This window comes from Myxocyprinus asiaticus, chromosome 13, assembly GCF_019703515.2.
Source record: "Myxocyprinus asiaticus isolate MX2 ecotype Aquarium Trade chromosome 13, UBuf_Myxa_2, whole genome shotgun sequence".
NCBI classification, from domain to species: domain Eukaryota; kingdom Metazoa; phylum Chordata; class Actinopteri; order Cypriniformes; family Catostomidae; genus Myxocyprinus; species Myxocyprinus asiaticus.
The window spans coordinates 15,842,513-15,865,019 of NC_059356.1; the positions used below are offsets into that span (position 1 = coordinate 15,842,513).

The window sequence follows — 22,507 nt, forward strand, 5'->3', positions numbered from 1 at the left end:
GACGAATGTGAGGCCAAAGTGAAGGGTCGCTCTATCTTCCATTTCTACAGATAAAACAAGTCCTTAATTAATTAAATTGTATCCACTTAATATATACATTAAATATATATGTTGGAATACCTTTTTAGAGGGGTAACAGGTTGATTTACAGGTCATGCCTTTTACGTTAAGTTTTGTGCTCAAGCCATGGCAAGAAACAAATGCATCAACACATATCCACATTTGAGTTGTTTACTACTATAAAAAACTATGGTAATATTGGTTGATATTTTAGGTTTGCATGCACGCTACTGACAAACATTACAAAATGTATAAACAGATCAAAGAGGAGACATTCTTGAAACGATTATGACGTCAATAGGGCGTTCTTTGATGGTATAAGAGAGGTGATTCATATAGTCTGAGCACACTATTTTCTAAAAAAAAAAAAAAAGTAACAAATAAAAATGACATTTCTCAGTGCAGGAGAGACTGGGAAGTCTCTAACAGGAGTCAGCGTCTGTAACTGTTTTGTTTTTGTCTTTTTTTCGTTATGAGTCTCTAACATTAATGTAATATTCACATATGCTACATATTAAAGCAGTTCAAATCCTCTATCACTAAACTGTGTAAGTTGATGTCAAGTACAAAGATTGCTGTTGATTCTGAGCATGAATTTATTGGGGTAATCAAATCTACACTTTCAAAATAATTGTCATAAAATAGTTTTAAATATTGTAGGGAATATAAAAAGCTTGGGCGGGTGATTCCTGATTTAAACATATGGTTTAAATTATATTTATTTGCTTAACTTTGCCCATTTTTTACTTTGTCAATAATGCTGCCACAGTACAGACACACAAAATAGGCAATAATGATAATAATAATAATATTTTTGCCTGTTTTTACGCATTTCAAATTCATTACAAAATTCCATAAAATTCAACTGTGTAATTTTTCTAACAAAATTAAATGAATACGAGTTATACCATTTAGGTTTTTAAAATGATAGTTTGTTAAAGATTACTCAATTCAATTTGACAGAATTTTTTTTGGAATTTAAAAAAGCGTGAATCTTAAATAATTACTTTTAGTGCAGTTGCTGCATTCACCAAATGGTATTGTTTAAAATATTAAATTATATAATAATTATATAAATATTAAAAAATATATAATTTTTAACGGTCTACTCATTATTCTGACGTACTTAAAAACTTCTAATATATTTTGAATTCACAATATGTACATTATTTAAAGATGAATCGTTTCAGTTTGCAGCTGCAATCCTTAAATCGTAAAAGTACACTGAAATCATTTTGAGTGTGGCCTTAATCAAATTAAACAAGATAATCTGCTAATTCACATGATAGTAGCATGATAGTTCTGCCATTTCACGTTTAACTTTAACATCAAATAAAATGATAAGCCAGACGTGACGTGAGTTATACTTTCTTGCCTCAAGATGTTTTTGTCTTGGATATGCTTTATATTTATTTTAAACAGACTTACAACGTCTGCTGTCACCTCAAAGGGTGCTGGCTATGATAGTGATTTCACCCCTGTACTTGATCATAGATAACTATTTGAATTTCTCTACAAATACAGACCACATATATATAAGAAGGCAATGCAAAGACTGTACATTCTAAGAAAGCTGAATAGCTTTTATGTTAGCAAAGATGTTCTTGAAATGGTCTATACAAGTCATGTGGAGAGTATCCTGACATGAGGTACAACATTACATGTTAGTATGGAAATCTGGGGGCCAGTCACAAGAACAAATGAACAAGAAGTGAATATAACAAGTAAAATCTTTGGAAACCCTCAGAGACAGATGCATGAAATAAATAAAACACAGACTAGGAAAGCAACACTGACAGCGAATGATCAGTCACACTCTCTGTTTAATGAACTGAACAGTTGTCAATGTGAATACGCTATAGAGTGTATAGAGCCACTAAGAATATCCTTAAGAGATCTTTTATTCCATCTTCAATCGTTTTATAGAATAATGAATTGCGTATTGGTGATCTGAGGTTCTTATTCAGGGTTTTATACATTATCTGTCTTTTTATGCTATGTAGTTGTTGTTTAATTAGCGGAATTTATTGCTCTTTAATGCATTTGGCATATTGAATCGTGTTTATTTTATTTTATATTTGGTGGTATGAGGCAGAGTAGGCTACTGAGTGTGAATGTTTGCATATTTTCGTATTGTCTTGTATGTTTTTTCACCTTGTGGGGGGCCAAAGACAAATTTCCATGAGAGTGCAATAAAAATTCAATTCAATTCTTTTATAAATGCATGCTGTTTTAATAATAGGCTATTTAATATATGATATTATTCATTTAGATTTGCAGTCATCGCCTATGAAAGTGAAAGAATAGCTTTGAGAGCAAATGTTGCGATATGCTTATTCATTCATTTTAAACACCAGACGTCAAATTATAGGCTTACAGTGTAGCCTGTATTCAAATTTTGCATGGCATCTTGCTATAATAGCCTAACATTGTGAAAAAGAAATTGCAATTCCATAGAAGTGTGAACACCCCTGTTTAAAACCACACTTTACTGACACCCATATGTTTTGCAAAAGGTATGCATCAAAGACATGAAGTCAAGTTCAGATTTTTCATGATCATTTTATTGCATCGTTATAAGACAGAATGATCATGCTGGCATTCGTCTGACGCGTCTGAAGTGATCGCACTAGCGAGTGTTCATCGGTACTTCTCAGCCAGAGCCAAAGACAAGGCAGAGAGGAACTTGTCCATAGACACATGAGCCTCTGGAGTGAATTCGGTGGGGAACATGGTAGCCAGAACCACGAGTATGTTGTGGGACAAAATCTATGGAGGAAAAAATGAAAACAAATGAGGTTACCTCGGCCACGAAAATATAACTGAAAAGCGAAGCAAAGACAGGATACACCTTCATTTCACTTGCCTTGAAATTGGCAGGGTCAACCCGCAGCTGGAAAGCATGCAGCTCGCTGAGACTTAGGAGTCCACCAGTGAGGTCATCGATTTTGCTGACAGCCTCTCCAACGCCACCCATTACAACCGATCCGTGCTTCTTCACAGGGGCCGAGCCGGGGCTCAGGTCCTTCCAGTGAGAGAAGTAGGTTTTGGTCTGGGGATAGACCACCAACATCCTGGGCAGACACAATGAAATACATTTCAGATAGATGCTGGAAAAAAACATTAAATGAGAGACATTAGAAATGACCTTACCTAGAAAGAGCATCCTGACCAATCTCATCAGCCTTTCCTGAGATCTTGGCCCAAAGAGCTTTGACGGTAGCTTTGTCTTTGGCAGTGAGACTCATTGTGGAAAGATGACTTTGCAGCAAACGTCTGTGAGCTGGCAGCAATGGGATTGGCTTTTTATACTGTGGCTAGGCAGAAGATAAAGCCAAGACCCTCCTTGAAACCCCAAAGTTGACGTATCAAATTCTGGGCCATTGCCAGTGATACACCATGTTCCACCTTATCTCATTAAAGCCTGCATTTTTTTTTTTTTTTTTTTTTAAAGAAGACTTAGCTGTTTTTATTGTTTGCTCAACATGAATACACTGACAAAAGTGGTAACTTGCAATTGTTACCTCAAGGATCTACTTGATCTTACTCAATTTACTTTCGTTGGTGTAACCTCGTTTTTTGGGGTAAATTTAGTCAGAATAAATAACATTTTTGACTTTAATAAAGCTCGTTCATATATGTTACCACGTAAAACACATTTTTAGGTCACTTGTCAAAACCTTTGCTATAGTAGTGAATCTATTGAATAGCATATAATAACGCGGTATTACCAAAAACGTCCACCCCTTCTAAAAAAAAAGGGTACTATTTAAGGAACAAAGCATACGCGTTCACGTAAAGAGACAATAATGTACCTTTTTTTTTGTTCTCAGAGGAAGAATGCATACCTTTAATGGGACACAATAGGTCCTCACCTCATGGTACAATGATGTACCCAAAACAAGACATAATGTTTAACCAAAGGTACAAAAAAAAAAAAAAAAAAAAAAAAAAAAAACATCCTCTGAGAGTGTAAATTAGGCTATTATGCACTGAACAAATGTCAACTTAAAACCTAAAAGTTTGCTTCATGGAGTAACATTTAAATCAACTGGTTTAATTCAAGTCTACAACATTATGCAACATCACTGATTAAATATGAATAGAGTAGGTTACAATAACATATTTAATTTTTTTTACTTTTTAGAAATGTATAAGGGTTAGATCAATTAGAAATAGTTACAACAACTGCAGGTTACCACTTTTTACACTGTAAACCAGTGGTTCTCAACCAGGGGCCAGGGACCCACTAGGGGACCCCAGCACACTTCCAAGGAGGCCTCAAGATGACTTAAAATTAATTTAAAATAAGAAATATTAAAATTATTATAATAATCCAACTTAATTAAAATGCTAAAAAAAAATACTTTAAGACAGGGGCAGACTGGCCATAGGGAGAACCGGGATAAACTTTTCCCGGTGGGCCATTATGCAACAACAGTCATGTTGCTATGAGTATCTGGTGCAGTTACACTGGTTTATTTCTAACTTAGTCAAAAACAGCTGAACCCAATCAAATAAACTCTGCAGATCTCCGGGAACTGGATCAAGCATTACAGCGTTACATGATGCTGTAGAACTGTTTGTTGGCAACAGACCAGATCAGTAGTTCAAATCCAAGTCATTTTTGGCACAGTAAAGTTCCTCGTGTTAAGGCACTGATAAGTACAAAGTGCACAGCTAATTTACAGATTGGATTATTATAAATAAAAGTGACCTGACAAAAAAGTAATCAAATACTATAGCAGCATACAAGTGTGAACGTCTCTGAACAGCCATATGGCTGAGTGGGCATACGCTGAACACAATACCATCAAGGCCTTGTGGGAGAAAATTAAAGTGGATGTTGTTGGGCCCCAGGTTTTGGCAAGTGTGCTCAATCTAACAATCTGATTTGAATTTGCTGCTGACTTTGGTGTTAAGTCATTGCTTTATTAAAACCTGCGATTTCCAATTGTTCCTCCTCAGATGCCTCATCGTGTACCCCTGGACTCGGTGATACTTTGGCTCGTTTGGGACCCTCATTGCCGCTGCATCCATTATGAGTAACAAAAAGGTGGCTGCTCACGGCAAGGTTGTGCTCAACGGACTTGGACTAGCTGTGTAGAACATGGATGATATCAAGAAAACCTATATGCGCCGCTGAGTGTGTTGCACTCCGAGAAGCTTCACGTGGATCCGGACAACTTCAGGGAGGGTCTTTAGTGGTTGTGAGTTTGAATCTGGTTAGGGAAAGAGGTGGAGGTCATGTCTCATGGTCTTTCTTTCAAATCTCAACAAGACGCATTCCATGTTTAAGACTATATTTGTAATGCCATACTGCATGTTCAACACTTGTTCTGACGTCCCCTCTTAAAATCAATTGTTTGACCTTTTTTAGTTCTCTGTTCCATGTGCTGACCAGAGGAATCTGAATGTGTAAGCAATACTTTGCGTTTGGTAGACTATCCCACAAAGATATCTTAGATTACCAGAGTGATTAATTGATAGGTAAGAAACAGCCATTTGCTGTGTCTACGACCTGCCTGTTTCAGCACTGGACAGCTCCATACACAACCTGTTGGATTCTCTCAAACACTCTCAGCAGTTAGTAACATAGACAGCCTGAATTAGGTAGACATTCCACCGAGCCTAAGTGAGTGCTGTTATTCATTTGGATGACACTTATTTTGAACAGCTTAAAGAAGTTAAAATGCATAGTCATTTTTTCCATCAAGCCTCTGATCTGAATTTTCAGTGTACTGGATATGGAGACCAAACAATGGAAAATTAGTTTTGCATAGCTTCCAAACAAACATAACATATTTACTAATCATCATTGCCCTCCAGACATTAATTTATACAATGGAAAGCAGATATTGAAGTAACACTTAAAAAAAACATACAACAAATTAAATGTTTTAAGAGACGCTGTTTTGTCATGCCATTAGCTATTTCTCTTTTTAATGTCATAAAAGACTAAATAACCTTATCCTCTACCACATTTGCTAAGAATGAGCAAATACAACTTTACAACAGTGTGTTAAGGTCATTGCTACACCTTATTGTAATAGAAGATTAAAAGGTTTATTAATAAGTCTGAATACTAAGTAATTGCATTGCCTTGCAAAAGTTTTGAACACTTAACAGTAACGTCATCATCTTTATTTTGAGAGTTGTTTGAATATTGAATGTTTAGTTAGAAGATCAGCAAATTTACCTGTCGCCTGGAAGAACATGCTGTCAAGTTGTCGATTCTGCAAATATGCATTTTGCATGCAGTACAGTAAAACAATTTGTGCAAGTGGCTGTCGCAGAGAAGTACTGTCAGCCTTTAAGAATGGTTAACCAGATAAGAAACCTCCTATCTGAAAATCTCTTACAATCTTGGCACAGTACAGTATGTCTAATTCTGCAAAGCAATCCTTCCCCACCCTTTCTATTAAGTCAAGAAGATGGCAAAACAAGATGTGTTCGTGGATTGTTTGTGGATTCCTTGCAACTGTAAAGCAGGCTAATGTACACACAAAATATTGCAATACTATTTGGAGAATCAAAACATTTAAAACCTTGTTAAAACCTGAATAGCTTGGGTCCGTGCATGGACTTTCACTCAAAAAAATTTGTAGGCTATTTTTTAATTGTTTGTAATAAATTTTTTAAGACTTATGCACTGCAATTTTATAACAAAAATAAATCAAAATGAATTGTGTAATGTTTCACAGAATTAAAATAGTATAACTGACAATATTTTGGCTTTTAATGTTTAATTTTAAATTCAAGATTATTCAATTGAAATTTGATGAAATTTTGTTAGGAAAATGAAATGGGTAAATCTTAAGATTTAAAGTGAGTGCATTCTCAAGAAGTTTACATTAAATTTGATCGAAATTTTGAGTTGAATAACTAAAATAAGACATTAATTACAGAATATTAGTGTTTTGTCATGAGGAAAATGAACTAAATTGTCTGACTGAACTGATTTCATAAGCTTATAAACTAAAGCAGTGGTTTACAGCATCCGAAATTACTTTGGACCCTGCAACGATGTAACGCTCAGCGGCTACTGTTTTTAATAAATAATACAAGTACAAATAACACAACATATTATATACAAATGCTAAAATACAGCATTCGTATGCGTATGAATGGAAGTGAATGGAGCGCAAAGTCTAGCGTAACCGCACTTTAATACATTTCTTTAATTACATTTAGACAGACAGGAGAGAAACCTAATGGGTTGAGTATTTAAGATAAGAAACTTAACAGCTAAATAATGCAAACATTTGTAGCTAATTGTAGCACATGGATAAAAAATAATCTATTGTGCTGAATAATAACAAAAGAGAAGAAAACATTCCTCTAATGCCAGCTGTGTCCTTCCTATAATGAACTATTTTAACAGATGTAAACAGCTGGGGCATTTTGGCCAAATTGGAGAAAACAAGCTCCATATTTTACATTTCAGTAATATCATGCATTCTGCCAAGATTCAGCATTTGTGGAGGGGCTCTTTAGAAAAAAGGTTTACTGATCGGGCTAAAGATACAGTGCTATTAAAATACTACAAATATACCCTCCTGAAACCAACATAATCACAGTCTGAAACTGTTTCATTCTCCACCAGTTTAAGATAAAACAAAATCTGCAATGTATAATAAATTAATGCATTACATTTCATGTCAGTACTGAGGACCACAGTTTCTTTTAACCCAGGAAACATTGCTTTTTTTAACAGCAGTGAAGAATAGTAGCCTAACTATGTTGATCTCATTTGAAAACCTTTACAAATGCACAGTATAGCAAGAATGGTAAATTCCTGTCTTATCTGTCACATGTGTTTTGGTGTGCAGACACAAAAAGGAGATTGCTTGGTTTCATGAATTTCATTTTATTATTTTCATCCTCTTTAAGGCGAGTACAGTGTCGCATCGGAGATGAATACAGAGTCCACTTTAGCGGTACTTCTCAGAGAGGGCCAGGCTGACCAGAGCGAGGAACTTGTCCACAGAAACATGCACTTCAGGAGTGAAGTCATCAGGAAACATCATGGCGAGCACCACAAGGATATTGTGATTGATGATCTAATGAAAAACAAAGGTTCCCTCTTTATGGTTGCAGTTCATACACATTCTGATATCAAAACAATGAGTTTTTCTAAAGTCTAGATTATTTGCAATGGTGTAAATAGATACAATTGTGTAAATTCAAATAAATGTATTTTCAACAAAACGTACCTTGAAGTTAGCGGGGTCGACGCGCAGCATGAAGGCGTGAAGCTCGCTGAGGGTGAGCAGACCGGCCTTGAGATCATCGATCAGATCCACAGCGGTCAGGACCCCCTTCATTACTGTCAGCCCATGTTTTCTCACATTGGGTGAGCCAGGGCTCAGGTCTGCCCAGTGAGAGAAGTAAGTCTTTGTTTGAGGGTAAACCCACAGAGTCCTAAAAGGATTTGAAAAGGAGGAGACAGGAGTTACAAGTTCGCTATATGTCATAAATATCCATTTGTTGATCGAAACTTAAACAAACGTTACCTTGACAGGGCCTCGTTGCCAATGTCCTCAGCCTTAGAGGCAACTTTGCCAAAGAAGGTCTTCACCGCCTCTTTGTCTTTTGCAGAAAGACTCATGGTTAATGAGGTTGCTGTGGACAGTGTGCCAAACAAAAAAAACTCAAGCAATCTGGTGTTTTTGGCAGGGCTTTTTAAAGCTGAGCAAGACAATGTTTTGAATACAAATTTTAACTCCACCTACTACTGAAAAAAAAAAAGGGGGGGGGGGGGTGCGGCATTGGGAGGGGTCTTGTAACTAATAAGATAAGCAAGACACAGCTGACTGTTTGACAGTCAATCATAAGAGCACTTTAAACATTTATTATTCAAACCTTTAAGAACAAAACGAGACAAGCGTCCATTTCAGCACACTTGTTAGAATGCATGATTGCCAAGCCTTTTGAGAAGCACATTGTTTCATTTATTCATTACTTTATTTTTTAAATTTTCTGGGGGGTCTTTTCATTTGACTTTTATCTAAAAGAGATATTATTTAAGCTTTAACCCACCACAAAAATCCATAAATTATCATAAAATATTAATACATCAAGCAATGAAATGGACTATGTATTCTGTATGTTGTGTGTGTGTGTGTGTGTGTGTGTGTGTGTGTGTGTGCGCGGCGCGTGTGTACCTTAAAGTTTCTATTCCCGAAAACTGTCAAACATACAACAAACAAGGCATCAAAACATTAAGACAAAAATCTCAAGCTACTAAGAAAAAATATAAAAACATAAAATAAAAAATTATTTGTGTAAACCAAACTTTGGTCATTCCGAGGCTTTCAAATAAGTGGAATAGTTTAATGGTTCAATAGTTAATGAACTAAAAAAAAGAAAAAAAAAGAACAACAACTGTATATTATTCAAAAGAAAATAATATTGAAAATTTGGGTCTTCATAAATGTAGCCTTGTGTATCAAGAATTTGGTCAAGATGATAATGCAATTTATAATACATTCATTCCAAGTCTTTGCTTCCAATGATAATCCCCAAATATGTGTTTACATTCTAGTATAGGCATTTCAGTCAAAGTCTTAATAAAAAGCCTTCACAAAAACCTAAATATTTGGACATGACAAAAGATATGCTGTGCATGCATGGTGAACGATGAATTTACACTTCTTGTCTGCATAAAATAAATACCTAACAGAAAAATATGTGTACGTTATTCAAGATGGCAAAGCTAGGCCTATTTGTGTGTGGAGACAGTTTGACCAAGCATAAATACATTGAAAAACACAACAGACCAGAACTAAACCACTAGACCACCAAATAGACAGACTGTTTCAGTGAATATTAGCATGTGAAAATTCTTCACATTTACTCATATTTTATACCTGAGGTCTTGAAAATGTGCATTCAAAAATGAGTCACATGATGGGTCACTCATGGGCATGTTTTGAGCTATAAGAGGCTTGAGGTCTCTCGGACCCTATACAGAAAATATGGATTAAGACTGCTTGCGCACATCCGATGGCACTAAAATCACTTATTTAAAGAATGGTGCAGTGATTTGTAATCATAAATTGGCATTTATTTCACAGACTGCTTGGGTGTGATAAAACTTCTGACATTAATATTTCTACCAAACAAGCCTTTATTTCTGTAGAGAAAAGGGCTGGATATCAAACCATATCTACTGAAAACATGAACGGGTTTTATCAAGTTTAGCAGGAGTTCCCACCCATGGCTGGCACTAATCCTGATTACAACGAATTTGACAAGGGGTAGTACTTCCTGCTTTTTGCTGAACCATGTTGTAAATGGTTCTTCTGAGGACACAAGATGTCAAGATGTTTGATGATAAATGGGGTGTGGCTTAGACAGCATGTGTTGTGTTAAAGGTAAGCTGTACTTGTACATGTCATTATCCATGTTGGTTCTAAACTTGTTATAAATTAGTACTTGGCATTAATGTTTATAAACTGCAAACAATGTAAACTGTTTTCTTCAAAATGTTCTATTATTTCTCACATGTCCTAATTATGTAAAGATCTGACCATGGCCTTGATCAACTTTCAAGTGTTCAGTATATTTCTGTGTAATGTGAGATGGTGTGGCGTTTTGATATTGTATGTAATTCATTGACATTTTTCACAGTTTGGAGAAAAAGTTGGAATAAGCCAACTCTGAATATAAAGTCTAAAATACTGGTTATGTAATGACACAAATTAGCTACTCTCATGATGTAAAAGTCTTTAAATTAATTGCATTGGTCTTCAAACTATCTGCTGCTCTGACTCTTTTCTAATTTTCATGGACCAAATATAAATATAGTTGTTCTCTAAAATACTTGGTGTGATGGTAATAACAGCTGTATTTGGGACAATAATTCTTTGTGATTTTTTTCCACACATAAATACAAAATTAATTGACAATATGATTTTTAAAGCTCTTACAAAATGGTTTTCCTGATTTGAACACTTTTCATTAATTTACTAGAGGAAAGTCAAAAAGTCTCTGTTCGGGATGAACCCAAAATTGTGGGGGGGGGGGGTAAGTCTGCTAGTTGGACAATTTATTTTCTAAATGGCTGCATTCTCCAGTAATCCCATATTGCTTGCACGTTAAAGAAATACCATGTTCCATGCGACACATTTCCACCTATCTAAATTTATTTTCTTTTTCAAGAATGAGGAAAAAAACAAACCAATTTCAATGTGAGCACTTTACATAAAGGTACATTGCAGGCAAATGTGCCAAAAGATACACAAAGGCTGTGAACAGATATTACAAATGTAAAGATATTCAAAGAGAGTTAAATAAATCAAATACAAAAGAGTATAAAATTAATTAGTTACTAAACTGGTTATAAGAAGGCATGTGTACAAAGTGGGTAAACAAAACAAGTCAAAACTGTCCTTCAAATTAAAACATAGCTCTTCCATTTAAAATGTTCAAATCCACCAACTCGTGTGGTTAAACAAAGCTACTAAAAATTCTATAGTATTTGCACTAAAACTTTGGAGATGACATATATTATTCTCATTTTTGGAAAACATCTTACATTCGTCAGAGACAATTATGAGCTTTCTCGCCACATTCTGGACCCTAAAACCACCAGCCACTGAGCAAAAATATACTAAATCAAATGTTTAATAGTGCTCAGTGAAACCGTGCCAGTACCAAACTATGTGCATTTTACTGATACCTGACTCAGTCCACTTGCTAGACTCCATCAGGTCTCATCCACCAAATCTAGAAGCCCCTTCATGTAAAACTTGCGTACCTTCATATTACCTTCACTGGCTATGTATCATTGCAGTTTATCAATCTTATAAACAAAGATTCATGTATAACCTTTATGAGAACTCTCTGAATTTATCTATATGTTCATGTCTTTGGAGAGCCATCGGTCAATAAAGTTTCAATACATGTCATTGTCTACACTGAAGTATACTATAATAACCGCTGCAGTCTTTATATTATCACTGTAGAAACACCTTGTGGTCCTCGGGCTAAACAAAGTACATCCTCAAGAAACTACACACTTTTGTAATACTGCACTGGATGTGAAAGAATCTATGGTGCAATGCTGTGCATCAGGGCAATAGCCAGATGATTTACACAAAAACAAGCCCAGCAATTCAATAGAAATGCTACAGCAGGTGGAAGTCTCACACTGTGCATCTATTCAATAAAAACGCTAAAATATTGTCACAAATGTATTACTGCTTGTAAAAGATATAGCTTTACAAATCTCCTAGAAAAGTGACCTAACCACTAGGTTTCTCTCCGTAGGGACAACTGCACTTTATAATCAAAGTTAGTATATTATCATCACAAACTATCACTATGTAAAAGCTATCAAATTGTATGTTCTGAAAACAGCTGGTGTGAAAACAGATACCTCTTGTTCATACCGATTCCAGAGTCAAAACTCTTATTTTACTGAGAACTGTAAAAACTTTGAAAGGACACTTGATCAAGATAAATTATTTTATAGTTGTTTACACTACACTTTTACAAGTTCAATCAGTTGCTGTATGACTAAGACTGGATGATTTGAATGTTAAATATTGCTGGATAGTTAAAAGTAAATGAAATTACATCATTTAACTCTATAATATAACACTTGTTTCATCACAACAAATTACCTTTTCAATGAATGATATTGCTTTCACATGCTCATTTTTTTATTTATTTATTATTTTTTTTGTTCCTGGGTAGTAAGTGTTATTTCCTAATTGTTTATGCCTCAGAAGTATAGAAAATGGGTATTATTCCCCACAAACTTTGCTTTTGTGACCAGGACAGTGATATTTTGAAATATACCTATTTCCAATGAGAAAACAGGTGAATTTGTGTCTTTTCGTTCACATAAAGTCAGAAAAAAACCAACATATGAATCCAAATTAACATGTATTTATACTAAAGTAATAATCAAAGCTGTGCTGGTCCATAATGGTAACAAGTAACTCTTCCCCTGGCTCACTCGGTGCACCTCAAAGAGGATTACATCTGCATCAAGACCTTGCTGGACTCCTTGAAGTATGATGAGTACGGCTGGAAGGTCACTGGAGACTTCAAAATAGTGGCATTCCTGATGGGTCTCCAAGGCGGTATTACCAAGTTTCCCTGTTATCTTTGCCTTTGGGACAGCAGGGACACCAAGGCGCACTACCACATGTGGGACAGGCCACAGCGGACCGAGTTCTCTGTGGGGAGGAACAACGTCAAGTGGGAGCCACTGGTGGACACCAGTGCTGATGCCACCACTGCACATCAAATTGGGCCTTATGAAACAATTAGTCAGAGCTCTAGATAAGGAGTCGGCAGCCTTCAAGTACCTTCAAGACTTCTTCCCTAAGCTGTCTGAGGCAAAGGTCAAAGCCGGTGTCTTCATTGGACCACAGATAAAGAAGGATTTCGGATTCATATATTGTTTTTTTCTGACTTTATGTGAAGGAAAAGACACAAATTCGCCCATTTTCTCATTGGAAATAGGTCAATTTCAAAATATCACTGTCCTGGACACAAAAGCAAATTTTGTGGGGAATAATAGCCATTTTCTATACTTCTGAGGCATAAGCAATTAGGAAATAACACTTACTACCCAGGAACAAAAATTGTGTTACATAGTGACTTGAATCACATCTATTTAAATGAGCTTTTCTTCTGCAGCTACCTGTGAGCTAGCTTAATCTGATGACTGAAAACTAAGATGTCATGTAGAAAAAGAAAGTTTTATACTGTAAAATTTGAACAGAACTTCGAATGCAAACAACAGAAAAAGGCCAATGGTGTCAAGTGCTAATTTTCTAAAAGAGTCTTTTCAAGAGTGCACATTTGAATAATCTCTGAACGTCACGCAATTGTACATGCAAAAATGTAACATGTAGGTACCTATACTGTACATATGTATACAGACAGACACAAAAACTCACATACACACACAGACAGTGGAATGGACGAGGAACTTCTGCTGGAAGAGCTGACATCAAATTCATGAAATCCATTTGAATAAGGGGTCACTTCATTTCAGAGGAGGGAGGAGAAGATCCCAAAATTGGAGACTTTGGTGACACCTGTTGAAAATGAAAAACTTGTTGACTGTGCTAAAAACAAATTGAAACATACAACACTTTGTGCACAAATCTGCCATTTGTTCGTTTTGGCCATTAGGCGGTAATATTTCTGAAGAGCACTTACAGGGGAAGGCGGCTTTGCAAAATTGAGGTGTGCATAAAGAAGCACAGCGATGTCATTTTGACTGGCCTCCAGGGCAATGGAGAGAGCAGTGCTGCCATCCTGTGGAACAGCAATAGAAAATGAAGATATTGTCACAAACCATAAACCTTTTAGTGAAAGCTAAATATACAGTGGGGTCCAAAAGTCCGAGTCATCATTTAAACTTTCAAATTTATTAAAATGTAACATAATGTATTTGTATAACATATTTTTTTGGTTTTGTTTCAAATGACAAAGTTGCATACTCTAATATTTCGTTGGACTGCCTTTAGCTTTTATTACGGCGCTCATTCGTTGTGGCATTTTTTCGACAACCTTATGCAATGTCACAACATTTATTTCAGTGGGCACTATGCATAACGGGTGCATCACTTCATGCACTTCCCTTCTTACCCTGACGCACCCATCGCTTTTGGAATAGGGTAAATCTGGACTCATCAGACCACATGACTTTTTCCCATTGCTCCACAGTCCAATCTTTATGCTCCCAAGCAAATTGAAGTTGTTTTTTTCTGATTAGCCTCACTAACAAATGGCTTTCTTGTGGCCACACAGCTGTTTAGTGCCAATCCTACAAGTTCTCGTTGCACTGTGCATGTGGAAATGCTCTTACTTTCACTATTAAACATAGCCGTGAGTTCTACTGTTGATTTTTTACAATTTGACTTCACCAAGCATTTTAGTGATCTCCGATCATGATCATTCAAGATTTTTTTCCGACTACATTTCTTCCACGAAGCTGACGGTTCACCGCAATCCTTACAGGTTTTAATAATGCGTTGGACAGTTCTTAACCCAATTCCAGTGATTTCAGCAATCTCCTTAATTGTTTTCTTTGCTTAATGCAGGCCAATAATTTGCCCCTTCTGAAAGACAGTAACATCTTTTCCACAACCATGGGATACATTTTCCAACATGGTTGTTTAAGATATTAGAAGCTACACACTTCATCAGTTGGGGTTAAAAGAATTGTTGCCAGCTGAAACATATTAATCACTGCAATAATGATCAAATCATAGCCTCTTAAGTATCTGCTTATTTAATTCCAAATGGAGACTTTTTTTTTTTTTTTGGGCCAGATAGTGTATATTATCAGCATAAGAGTTTGATTGAAAAATTAACATGAATTTCTGCATTTCTTAGTAATTGGTATGACCCTCCTTCACTTTAATGACAACATGCACTCAAGCTGGCATGGACTCCACAAAATTGTTAAAAACCAGATGATTCATGTTATCCAGCATTCATCCTCATGCATCTGAGAATGTTACATAGAGTGGACGTTAACATGACCAATGTCACAAAATTGCTTATTGATGACTGACCAAGAAATGGTGCTGAAATTTAAGTATTTATTATTCATTTTAAGTTACAACTTTTCTTTTCAAAATCCTAAAACGTATTTTATTTCAACGTTTGAATCAGATTTAGCATCCCAAATTTTCACTGTGGTCTCAGACTTCTGGACCTCACTGTATTTCAGTCAATTATCACAGGATAACCTCCTAAAATGCACAACTGGCTAAATGTTGAAATAATGATGGTGACAGAAATATAGAAAGACAGAATTTAACAGATGAAATAAAAATTCTGGAATCAGGCTCGAGAAATGGAAAGATACTCACATTGTCAGTGAGCGTAGCGTCACAGCCTGGCACAGACAACAGCTGGCGCACGATGTCCACATGCCCATGCTCACAGGCACACATGAGTGCTGTGGATCCATCATCATCACGCAGATTGACCTGGGCTCCACAGGACAGTAGAGCTTTCACCATGTCCCCTCTGCCATGACTGACCGCCAGCATCAGTGCTGTCTGCCCTGCCTGCAACCCACAAATGCATAAGTGTAATGCAGATTAATATACAGATCTTATATTGACTGCTAGAAGAGTAATGCTCATTCAAACTGAGAGCATTAGCCCCTTCTGATTCCTGTGAAAAAAGGACAGAGCTTCTCTTTTCCATATGCTGTATCAATGTATAGTGGTTTTACATAGTTATATGTACAATGTATTGGGATTTTAACCCTGGAATGCTAAACAACTGTACCTTTGATTAGACCAACCCATCTTACACTTAGATGTACAATTAGCGTTTTTTCCCTTTCTTTTGATCATGTCTTATCTTGCTTAGTGTACCAAGTGAGTCAGGAATGGCACAGATACAAATATTTCATGATGTCCCTGATTACTGCCACATTTTGGATTTTTTTTTCATAGTGAAGTATACTAGTTGACCAGAAGGGGGCACACCTGGCTGGCCTTGGCATTGACGTCGCCAGTGCGGAGCAGCTGTAGGACGGTTTGAAGGTCACTGTCAGAATTGAAGGCAGCCAGAGCTGTCAACATGATAGCTGTGTAACCAGCCTTGTTCTGCTTGTCAGCATTACAGAGACCTGCGGAACAAGGACACAGCTGATAAAGGTACAGATATAGCTTTGTCTCATGCTAAAAATAAGGTACCGACATATTTTTGTCACAAATACGTGCATGAAACACACGAACACACAAATACACTTCCAAATTACAAGCACTATTAAAATGGCTTATTTATAAAATATATATATATAAAAATTGTAATATTAAAGTTTTACCCCAAATGAAATGAATGGTTCTTTTGAAAAACATGTTTAAAACTAGACAGGTAAAGTTTGTCAAGGATTGACAAAGCCTTGTCTGAAAGTTTAAACTACTTTTAAAGGGATATGACAAGAGGTAAATAACATTTTCCTAGATGTCACTGTACTATAAAAACATACTGTAAGTTTCAGAACTGAAAACTTCCTCCGTAATTGAAAAATATAATTTATTTAAACCAGACTCCAGAAACGGCTCATTTGGATTTTGTGAAGTCACAAGGGGCCAAATCCATCTGCATATGACTGAGACAGAGATGCAAGACATCAACACCTATTTTTCATCATTACACCCTTGGCCCCACCCACTGGTGCTCAGTCTGTCACAGATGAAGAGGAGAGATGGGCCTGTCATGGAAGATTCATCTACACCAAAGGGGACTTAAACAGGACACCTTCATATGTCTATCTGGATTTAAATGTTTTTCTACATAAACATGAACTAGATGAACGGCTTTGACCGTTATCATGCATCTCGTGCCTCTTTAAAAGACGCAATGTCAAGTTCTCTTTCATCATCTCGTGTTCTAGATCCACCTATGGGAAAGGCATACACAACTGACCTCTGCAAAAGCATCCAAGTCTGGCTCGACACACAGGAGCGAGTGTCCAATGTTGCCGTAAGGCCCCGCCTTTACCTCAGGGCATAAAAGAAACTGTACGCGCTACTTTCCTCAGTTGACATTCATTTCTCGCGACCTCTATATGGAATACTCACAGCTCGACTGGTTTTCACGTTTGGCTCTCACTTAACAGTCTGTAGGACGACACATCTTTGGATCAGCCTTCGCCAGGCATGACTGCCAAAGGAGTTTTTGTCAGTTATCTGTTTTATTCAGCCTGCAAGCCACCCACGATCTCTGGCCTTCGTGTTTCTTTACGGCTGCCCACCTTTCCTCGTTGCCATTTTCCCTGCATCCGACTGTGATTTCGGTGTATTACTACTCAGAATTTTTCTGAAGCATGGCTCATCCCAAACCCACAAAAAAAGAAAACAATGAACAAAAGCACGCACATCCAAGGCCAAAAAAGCTCAATGTGGGTGCCCCACCAAATTGGTATCAGAAAAAGAGAGAAAAGTCGGCACACCACAGCTCCAAAATTAGAAACATTTATTTTAATGTTCTCACCTAAGGTGATATTTCGAGCCCACGGCTCTTCATTAGACTGATGAAGAGCCATAGGCTTGAAATGTCACCTTAGGTGAGAACATTAAAATAAATGTTTCTAATTTTGGAGACCTGGTGTGCTGACTTTTCTCTCTTTTTCTCATCTCATACCCACATCACCTGCGAGCACCAGGTAACCAGCAGTCGCGAGCATGCCCTGCTGCCTGCGGAGCGCTTATCGCAGCAAGAGATTCCCATCCTTTCTGTGTTGTGTGCATGGGATTCAAACATGCGGAGGAAGTTCTCTCCTTCCCTGAAAATTGTAGCCATTGTATGTCCTTGCCAAGGAAACTCCTGCACCGGAGGCTCAAAGTAGCTGCTACCCAAGGCAGCGAACTCAAGCATGCCGACTCTGATGGGGGAAATGGCGACGATGCTGCAACTCTGGGGGCCTCCCAGACTTTGCCTTCTCTCAGTTGGGTATTCCAAACTGAGGCTTCATTACTCAAAGAAACTTCCCACCTCTGTGTTTCTTCGTTTGAAGACAAGCCTCCCGGCTCTGGGGAAGATGACAACGCTGTGCTGGAGTGCTCAGAGGATGAGGAAGTCATCCCATCAGCCCAGGCTCAGCCAGTCAGCAGTTCGGCGGTGTTACCGCACACCATCCTCCTCGAGGTGTGTGAGAAAGCGGCCCCTCGGCTCAACATTGAATGGCCATCCCTCCAAAATGCCGCTGATCAGGAGAGGGATGTTTATGCACACAGGATGCCTCTAGGGACGGTTATGTTATGAAAAGTCGTATCTACAGATTCTTCCCTGACCGGGTGGGGTGCCACTGAGGAGGGCAGGACAGTGAATGGGACGTGGCTGACCGAACTATGCTCAGCTCACATAAATTATCTGGAGCTCCTGACTGTAAGAAAAGCTCTAAGATATTTTCTGCCCTGCCTTCAGGGGCATCACGTCCTAGTGCGCTGCGACAACACTACAGCCGTAACGCACATCAATCGCCAAGGAGGGATGCGCTCCCCTCAGCTTCAATGCCTAGCCCACAAAATGTTGGTATGGAGCAGTCAGCACTTCCTGTCGTTACGTGCAACTCACGTCTTGGGTGTTTTGAACTCGGGCGCGGATCTCTTATCGAGGGGGAAACCTCTCTATGGAGGGTGGCAACTCCACCCTCAAGTAGTGTGCATGCTATGGGAGAGGTACGGTTGGGCTTCTGTCGATCACTTAGCCTCACGCAAAAATGCCCATTTTCCTACATTCTTCTCACTAAAGGACAAGGACGCTCCCCTCGGTGTAAATGCACTGGCACACCCATTGGAGAATATGTATTTAAAGTTGTTGTCTCACAAAACAGCTTTACTCCTGGCGCTGGTATCAGCCAGGTGTGTCAGTGATCTGGATGCCCTATCTGTTTAATCTTCTTGTACAAGATTTTCCCCAGGCATGGAGAAGGTTTGTCTTAGACCCAATACAGCCTTTATGACTAATTTCTTCCCTAAATTCACAAAGGATGTGTTAGAGCTCAGCGCTTTCCACCCATCTACTTCACCTCTCTGGAACACGAGAGGCTGAATGCTTTGTGTCCTGTGTGTGCACTCTACATGTATTTGTGTAGGATTGAGACTATCAGAAAGAGGGACCAGCTCATTTGTCTCATGGGCTTCCCCTCACATGGGTACATTTAAATCAAAACAACATCTTCCCCATTGGCTTGTGGAAGCAATATCTATGGCAAATAGCTCTAAGGGGCTCCAGCCCACCTTAGGCCTTAGGGCCCACTCCACGAGACGCATGGCTGCATCCTGGGCCCTGTTTCAGGAAGTCTCTCTGCAAGACATTTGTTCAGCTGCATGTTGGGCTTCCCCCCCACACTTTTGTCTGGTACTACCAACTTGATGTCACCAGAACCCCAGATATAATGTGAAGCTTGTTCATTTTCTTCCGATTGAGTTTCAAATATGACTGTACTTGAGGGGCTGCATGATGTTAGTCAATCAGAATATGGGGTGATTTCATTGAAGTCTTAAAGGGTCAGATAGCTTAAAACCAAGCATTTTAGACAGAGGGCCAGAGACAGAGTTGAGAGTTTGAGTCCACTTGTGAAAATTTAGCATTTTTCTAATTTAATCATTTATTTTTCATTACATATGATATTATCAGCATAACAGTTCGAGTGAAAAATATGTGCAAAACCCGATGTCCTGATCCTGCATGTGAATTTTCACAGAGCATCTTGAGAAAGTGCTTTCATGAAAGAAATCCTGTCCTTTTGTACAAAATGAGTTAACACAGTTAATGTCACAAATTTGCTTATTTGATTACTGATCACGAAATTGTGTGGAATCTTAAATATTTCTTATATTATGTCATTGCAATCATGTAATCACTAGCACGCAAGCAACAGCGAGACAGGAGCAGGATATTTTATTTATATTAAGTTTTTCGCACCTGCATTCCAATCTAAATCTTGATGTAATCCTTCGTCATGATCAAATAGCTTGTTTTCATCAACAGAATGGGAGGCTAAAGTGTAGTTTAGGGCATACGCAGGCATACGCCGTTGCCCACCTAAAATAAGTGATTATACATATGGCCGCCAGAACAATGAGTAGGCTTTTGACCCAGAACTTTCTATCTACTAAAGCGATTCTGCAGCACCACTGAGTGAATTGTGTTTTTTATTTTATTTTAAAAAGTGTACAGAGATTCTCTCTAAACGCGCACGGAACTGCGGGAGGTGGGAGTGCAACTTTTGGCACTTGCAAGACAGACAGTCCAACTAATCTGATCCACCAATCAGAACATTAATTTCAGACACGATTGGATATTTGCTAACCAATAATATTTTCCGTTTCAGTAAGGGGCGGGACATTTCCAGCGTCTGATGCTGATACACAAGCATCCCTGGAGTAACCATAATTTGCGCTGTTAATTTATTTAACTGCTTAACATAAATATATATACACTGGCGGCCAAAAGTTTGGAATAATGTACAGATTTTGCTGTTTCGGAAGGAAATTGGTACTTTAATTCACCAAAGTGGCATTCAGCTGATCACAAAGTAAAGTCAGGACATTACTGATGTAAAAAACAGCACCATCACTATTTAAAAAAAGTGATTTTTTATCAAATCTAGACAGGCCCCATTTCCCGCAGCCATCACTCCAACACCTTATCCTCGAGTAATCATGCTAAATTGCTAATTTGGTACTAGAAAATCACTTGCCATTATATCAAACACAGTTGAAAGATATTTGGTTCGTTAAATGAAGCTTAACATTGTCTTTGTGTTTGAGTTGCCACAGTATGCAATAGACTGGCATGTCTTAAGGTGAATATTAGGTGAAAAATGGCAACAAAAAAAAAAGAAACAGCTTTCTCTAGAAATTCATCAGCCAATCATTGTTTTGAGGAATGAAGGCTATACAATGCTTGAAATGGCAAAAAAACTGAAGATTTCATACAAAGGTGTACACTACAGTCTTCAAAGACAAAGGACAACTGGCTCTAACAAGGACAGAAAGAGATGTGGAAGGCCAGATGTACAACTACACAAGAGGATAAGTACATCAGAGTCTCTAGTTTGAGAAATAGACGTCTCACATGTCCTCAGCTGACAGCTTCATTGAATTCTACCCGCTCAACACCAGTTTCATGAACAACAGTAAAGAGAAAACTCAGGGGTGCAGGCCTTATGGGAAGAATTGCAAAGAAAAAGCCACTTTTGAAACAGAAAAACAAAAAGAAAAGGTTAGAGTGGGCAAAGAAACAGACATTGGACAACAGATAATTGGAAAAGCGTGTTATGGATCTTAACCCCATTGAGCTTTTGTGGGATCAGCTAGACTGAAAGGTGTGTGAGAAGTGCCCGACAAGACAGCCACATCTATGGCAAATGCTACAGGAAGCGTGGGGTGAAATGTCACTTGAATATCTGGACAAACTGACAGCTAGAATGCCAAGGATCTGCAAAGCTGTCATTGCTGCACGTGGAGGATTTTTTGATGAGAACTCTTTGAAGTAGTTTAAGAAGTTCTGAATTTTTTTTTCAAATTGTAATAGTAATTTTTCACATTATTAATGTCCTGACTATACATTGTGATCAGTTAAATGCCACTTTGGTGAATAAAAGTACCAATTTCTTTCCATAAGAGCAAAATCTGTACATTATTCCAAACTTTTGGCCACCAGTGTACATTTAAATGTAGTGTATGCTATTAAACTTTGTGAAAATACTGCATGTTTTTGCACAAGTATTAGTTTTTGATGCTCTTCGCAGATGCTGGACAACTGTCCCTTTTTTTTATTTGCCTTTTACTGCTGTCGGTTGGACCTTTTTCTCATGATATCAAATCATTTCAATTTATATTTCTAACTAGGAAAACAATTTCACTATACACAGAAAAGCACATAATAGTACACATATAAAACAAATAACCATAAATTCTTATGTAGTCTATATATG

The 22,507-nt window shown here is 37.6% G+C and overlaps 3 protein-coding genes across 4 annotated transcripts in view; all 3 read right to left on the minus strand.

The window, feature by feature from the left end:
- Positions 1–2,608: 2,608 nt before the first annotated feature.
- Positions 2,609–3,353, minus strand: LOC127449987 (hemoglobin subunit alpha-1-like). The gene is made up of 3 exons (XM_051713660.1): positions 3,214–3,353; positions 2,927–3,134; positions 2,609–2,829 (listed from the first exon to the last, which is right to left on the minus strand). Exons 1-3 carry the CDS (start codon positions 3,306–3,308, stop codon positions 2,701–2,703), a joined length of 432 nt encoding a protein of 143 aa, XP_051569620.1. The 5' UTR covers positions 3,309–3,353; the 3' UTR covers positions 2,609–2,700.
- Positions 3,354–7,901: 4,548 nt separating this feature from the next.
- LOC127449988 (hemoglobin subunit alpha-2-like) lies at positions 7,902–14,123 on the minus strand. Of its 2 annotated transcripts, none has more exons than XM_051713661.1 (4): positions 13,987–14,123; positions 8,577–8,685; positions 8,277–8,484; positions 7,902–8,123 (listed from the first exon to the last, which is right to left on the minus strand). In XM_051713661.1, the coding sequence occupies exons 2-4, from the start codon at positions 8,669–8,671 to the stop codon at positions 7,995–7,997; spliced, it is 432 nt and encodes a 143-aa protein (XP_051569621.1). In that variant the 5' UTR covers positions 8,672–8,685; positions 13,987–14,123; the 3' UTR covers positions 7,902–7,994. The 2 variants fall into 2 exon arrangements, with proteins under 2 accessions (XP_051569621.1, XP_051569622.1); XM_051713662.1 differs by having other exon boundaries at positions 13,983–14,118.
- Positions 13,987–22,507, minus strand: part of LOC127449948 (KN motif and ankyrin repeat domain-containing protein 2-like) — a 43,005-nt gene continuing 34,484 nt past the window's right edge. The window contains exons 10-13 of the mRNA XM_051713590.1: positions 16,542–16,684; positions 15,912–16,112; positions 14,248–14,346; positions 13,987–14,123 (exon numbers count right to left, since the gene is read on the minus strand). Of these exons, the coding sequence (XP_051569550.1) occupies positions 14,067–14,123; positions 14,248–14,346; positions 15,912–16,112; positions 16,542–16,684 (500 nt within the window). The 3' untranslated portion in view covers positions 13,987–14,066. The remainder of the gene's footprint in view (positions 14,124–14,247; positions 14,347–15,911; positions 16,113–16,541; positions 16,685–22,507) is intronic.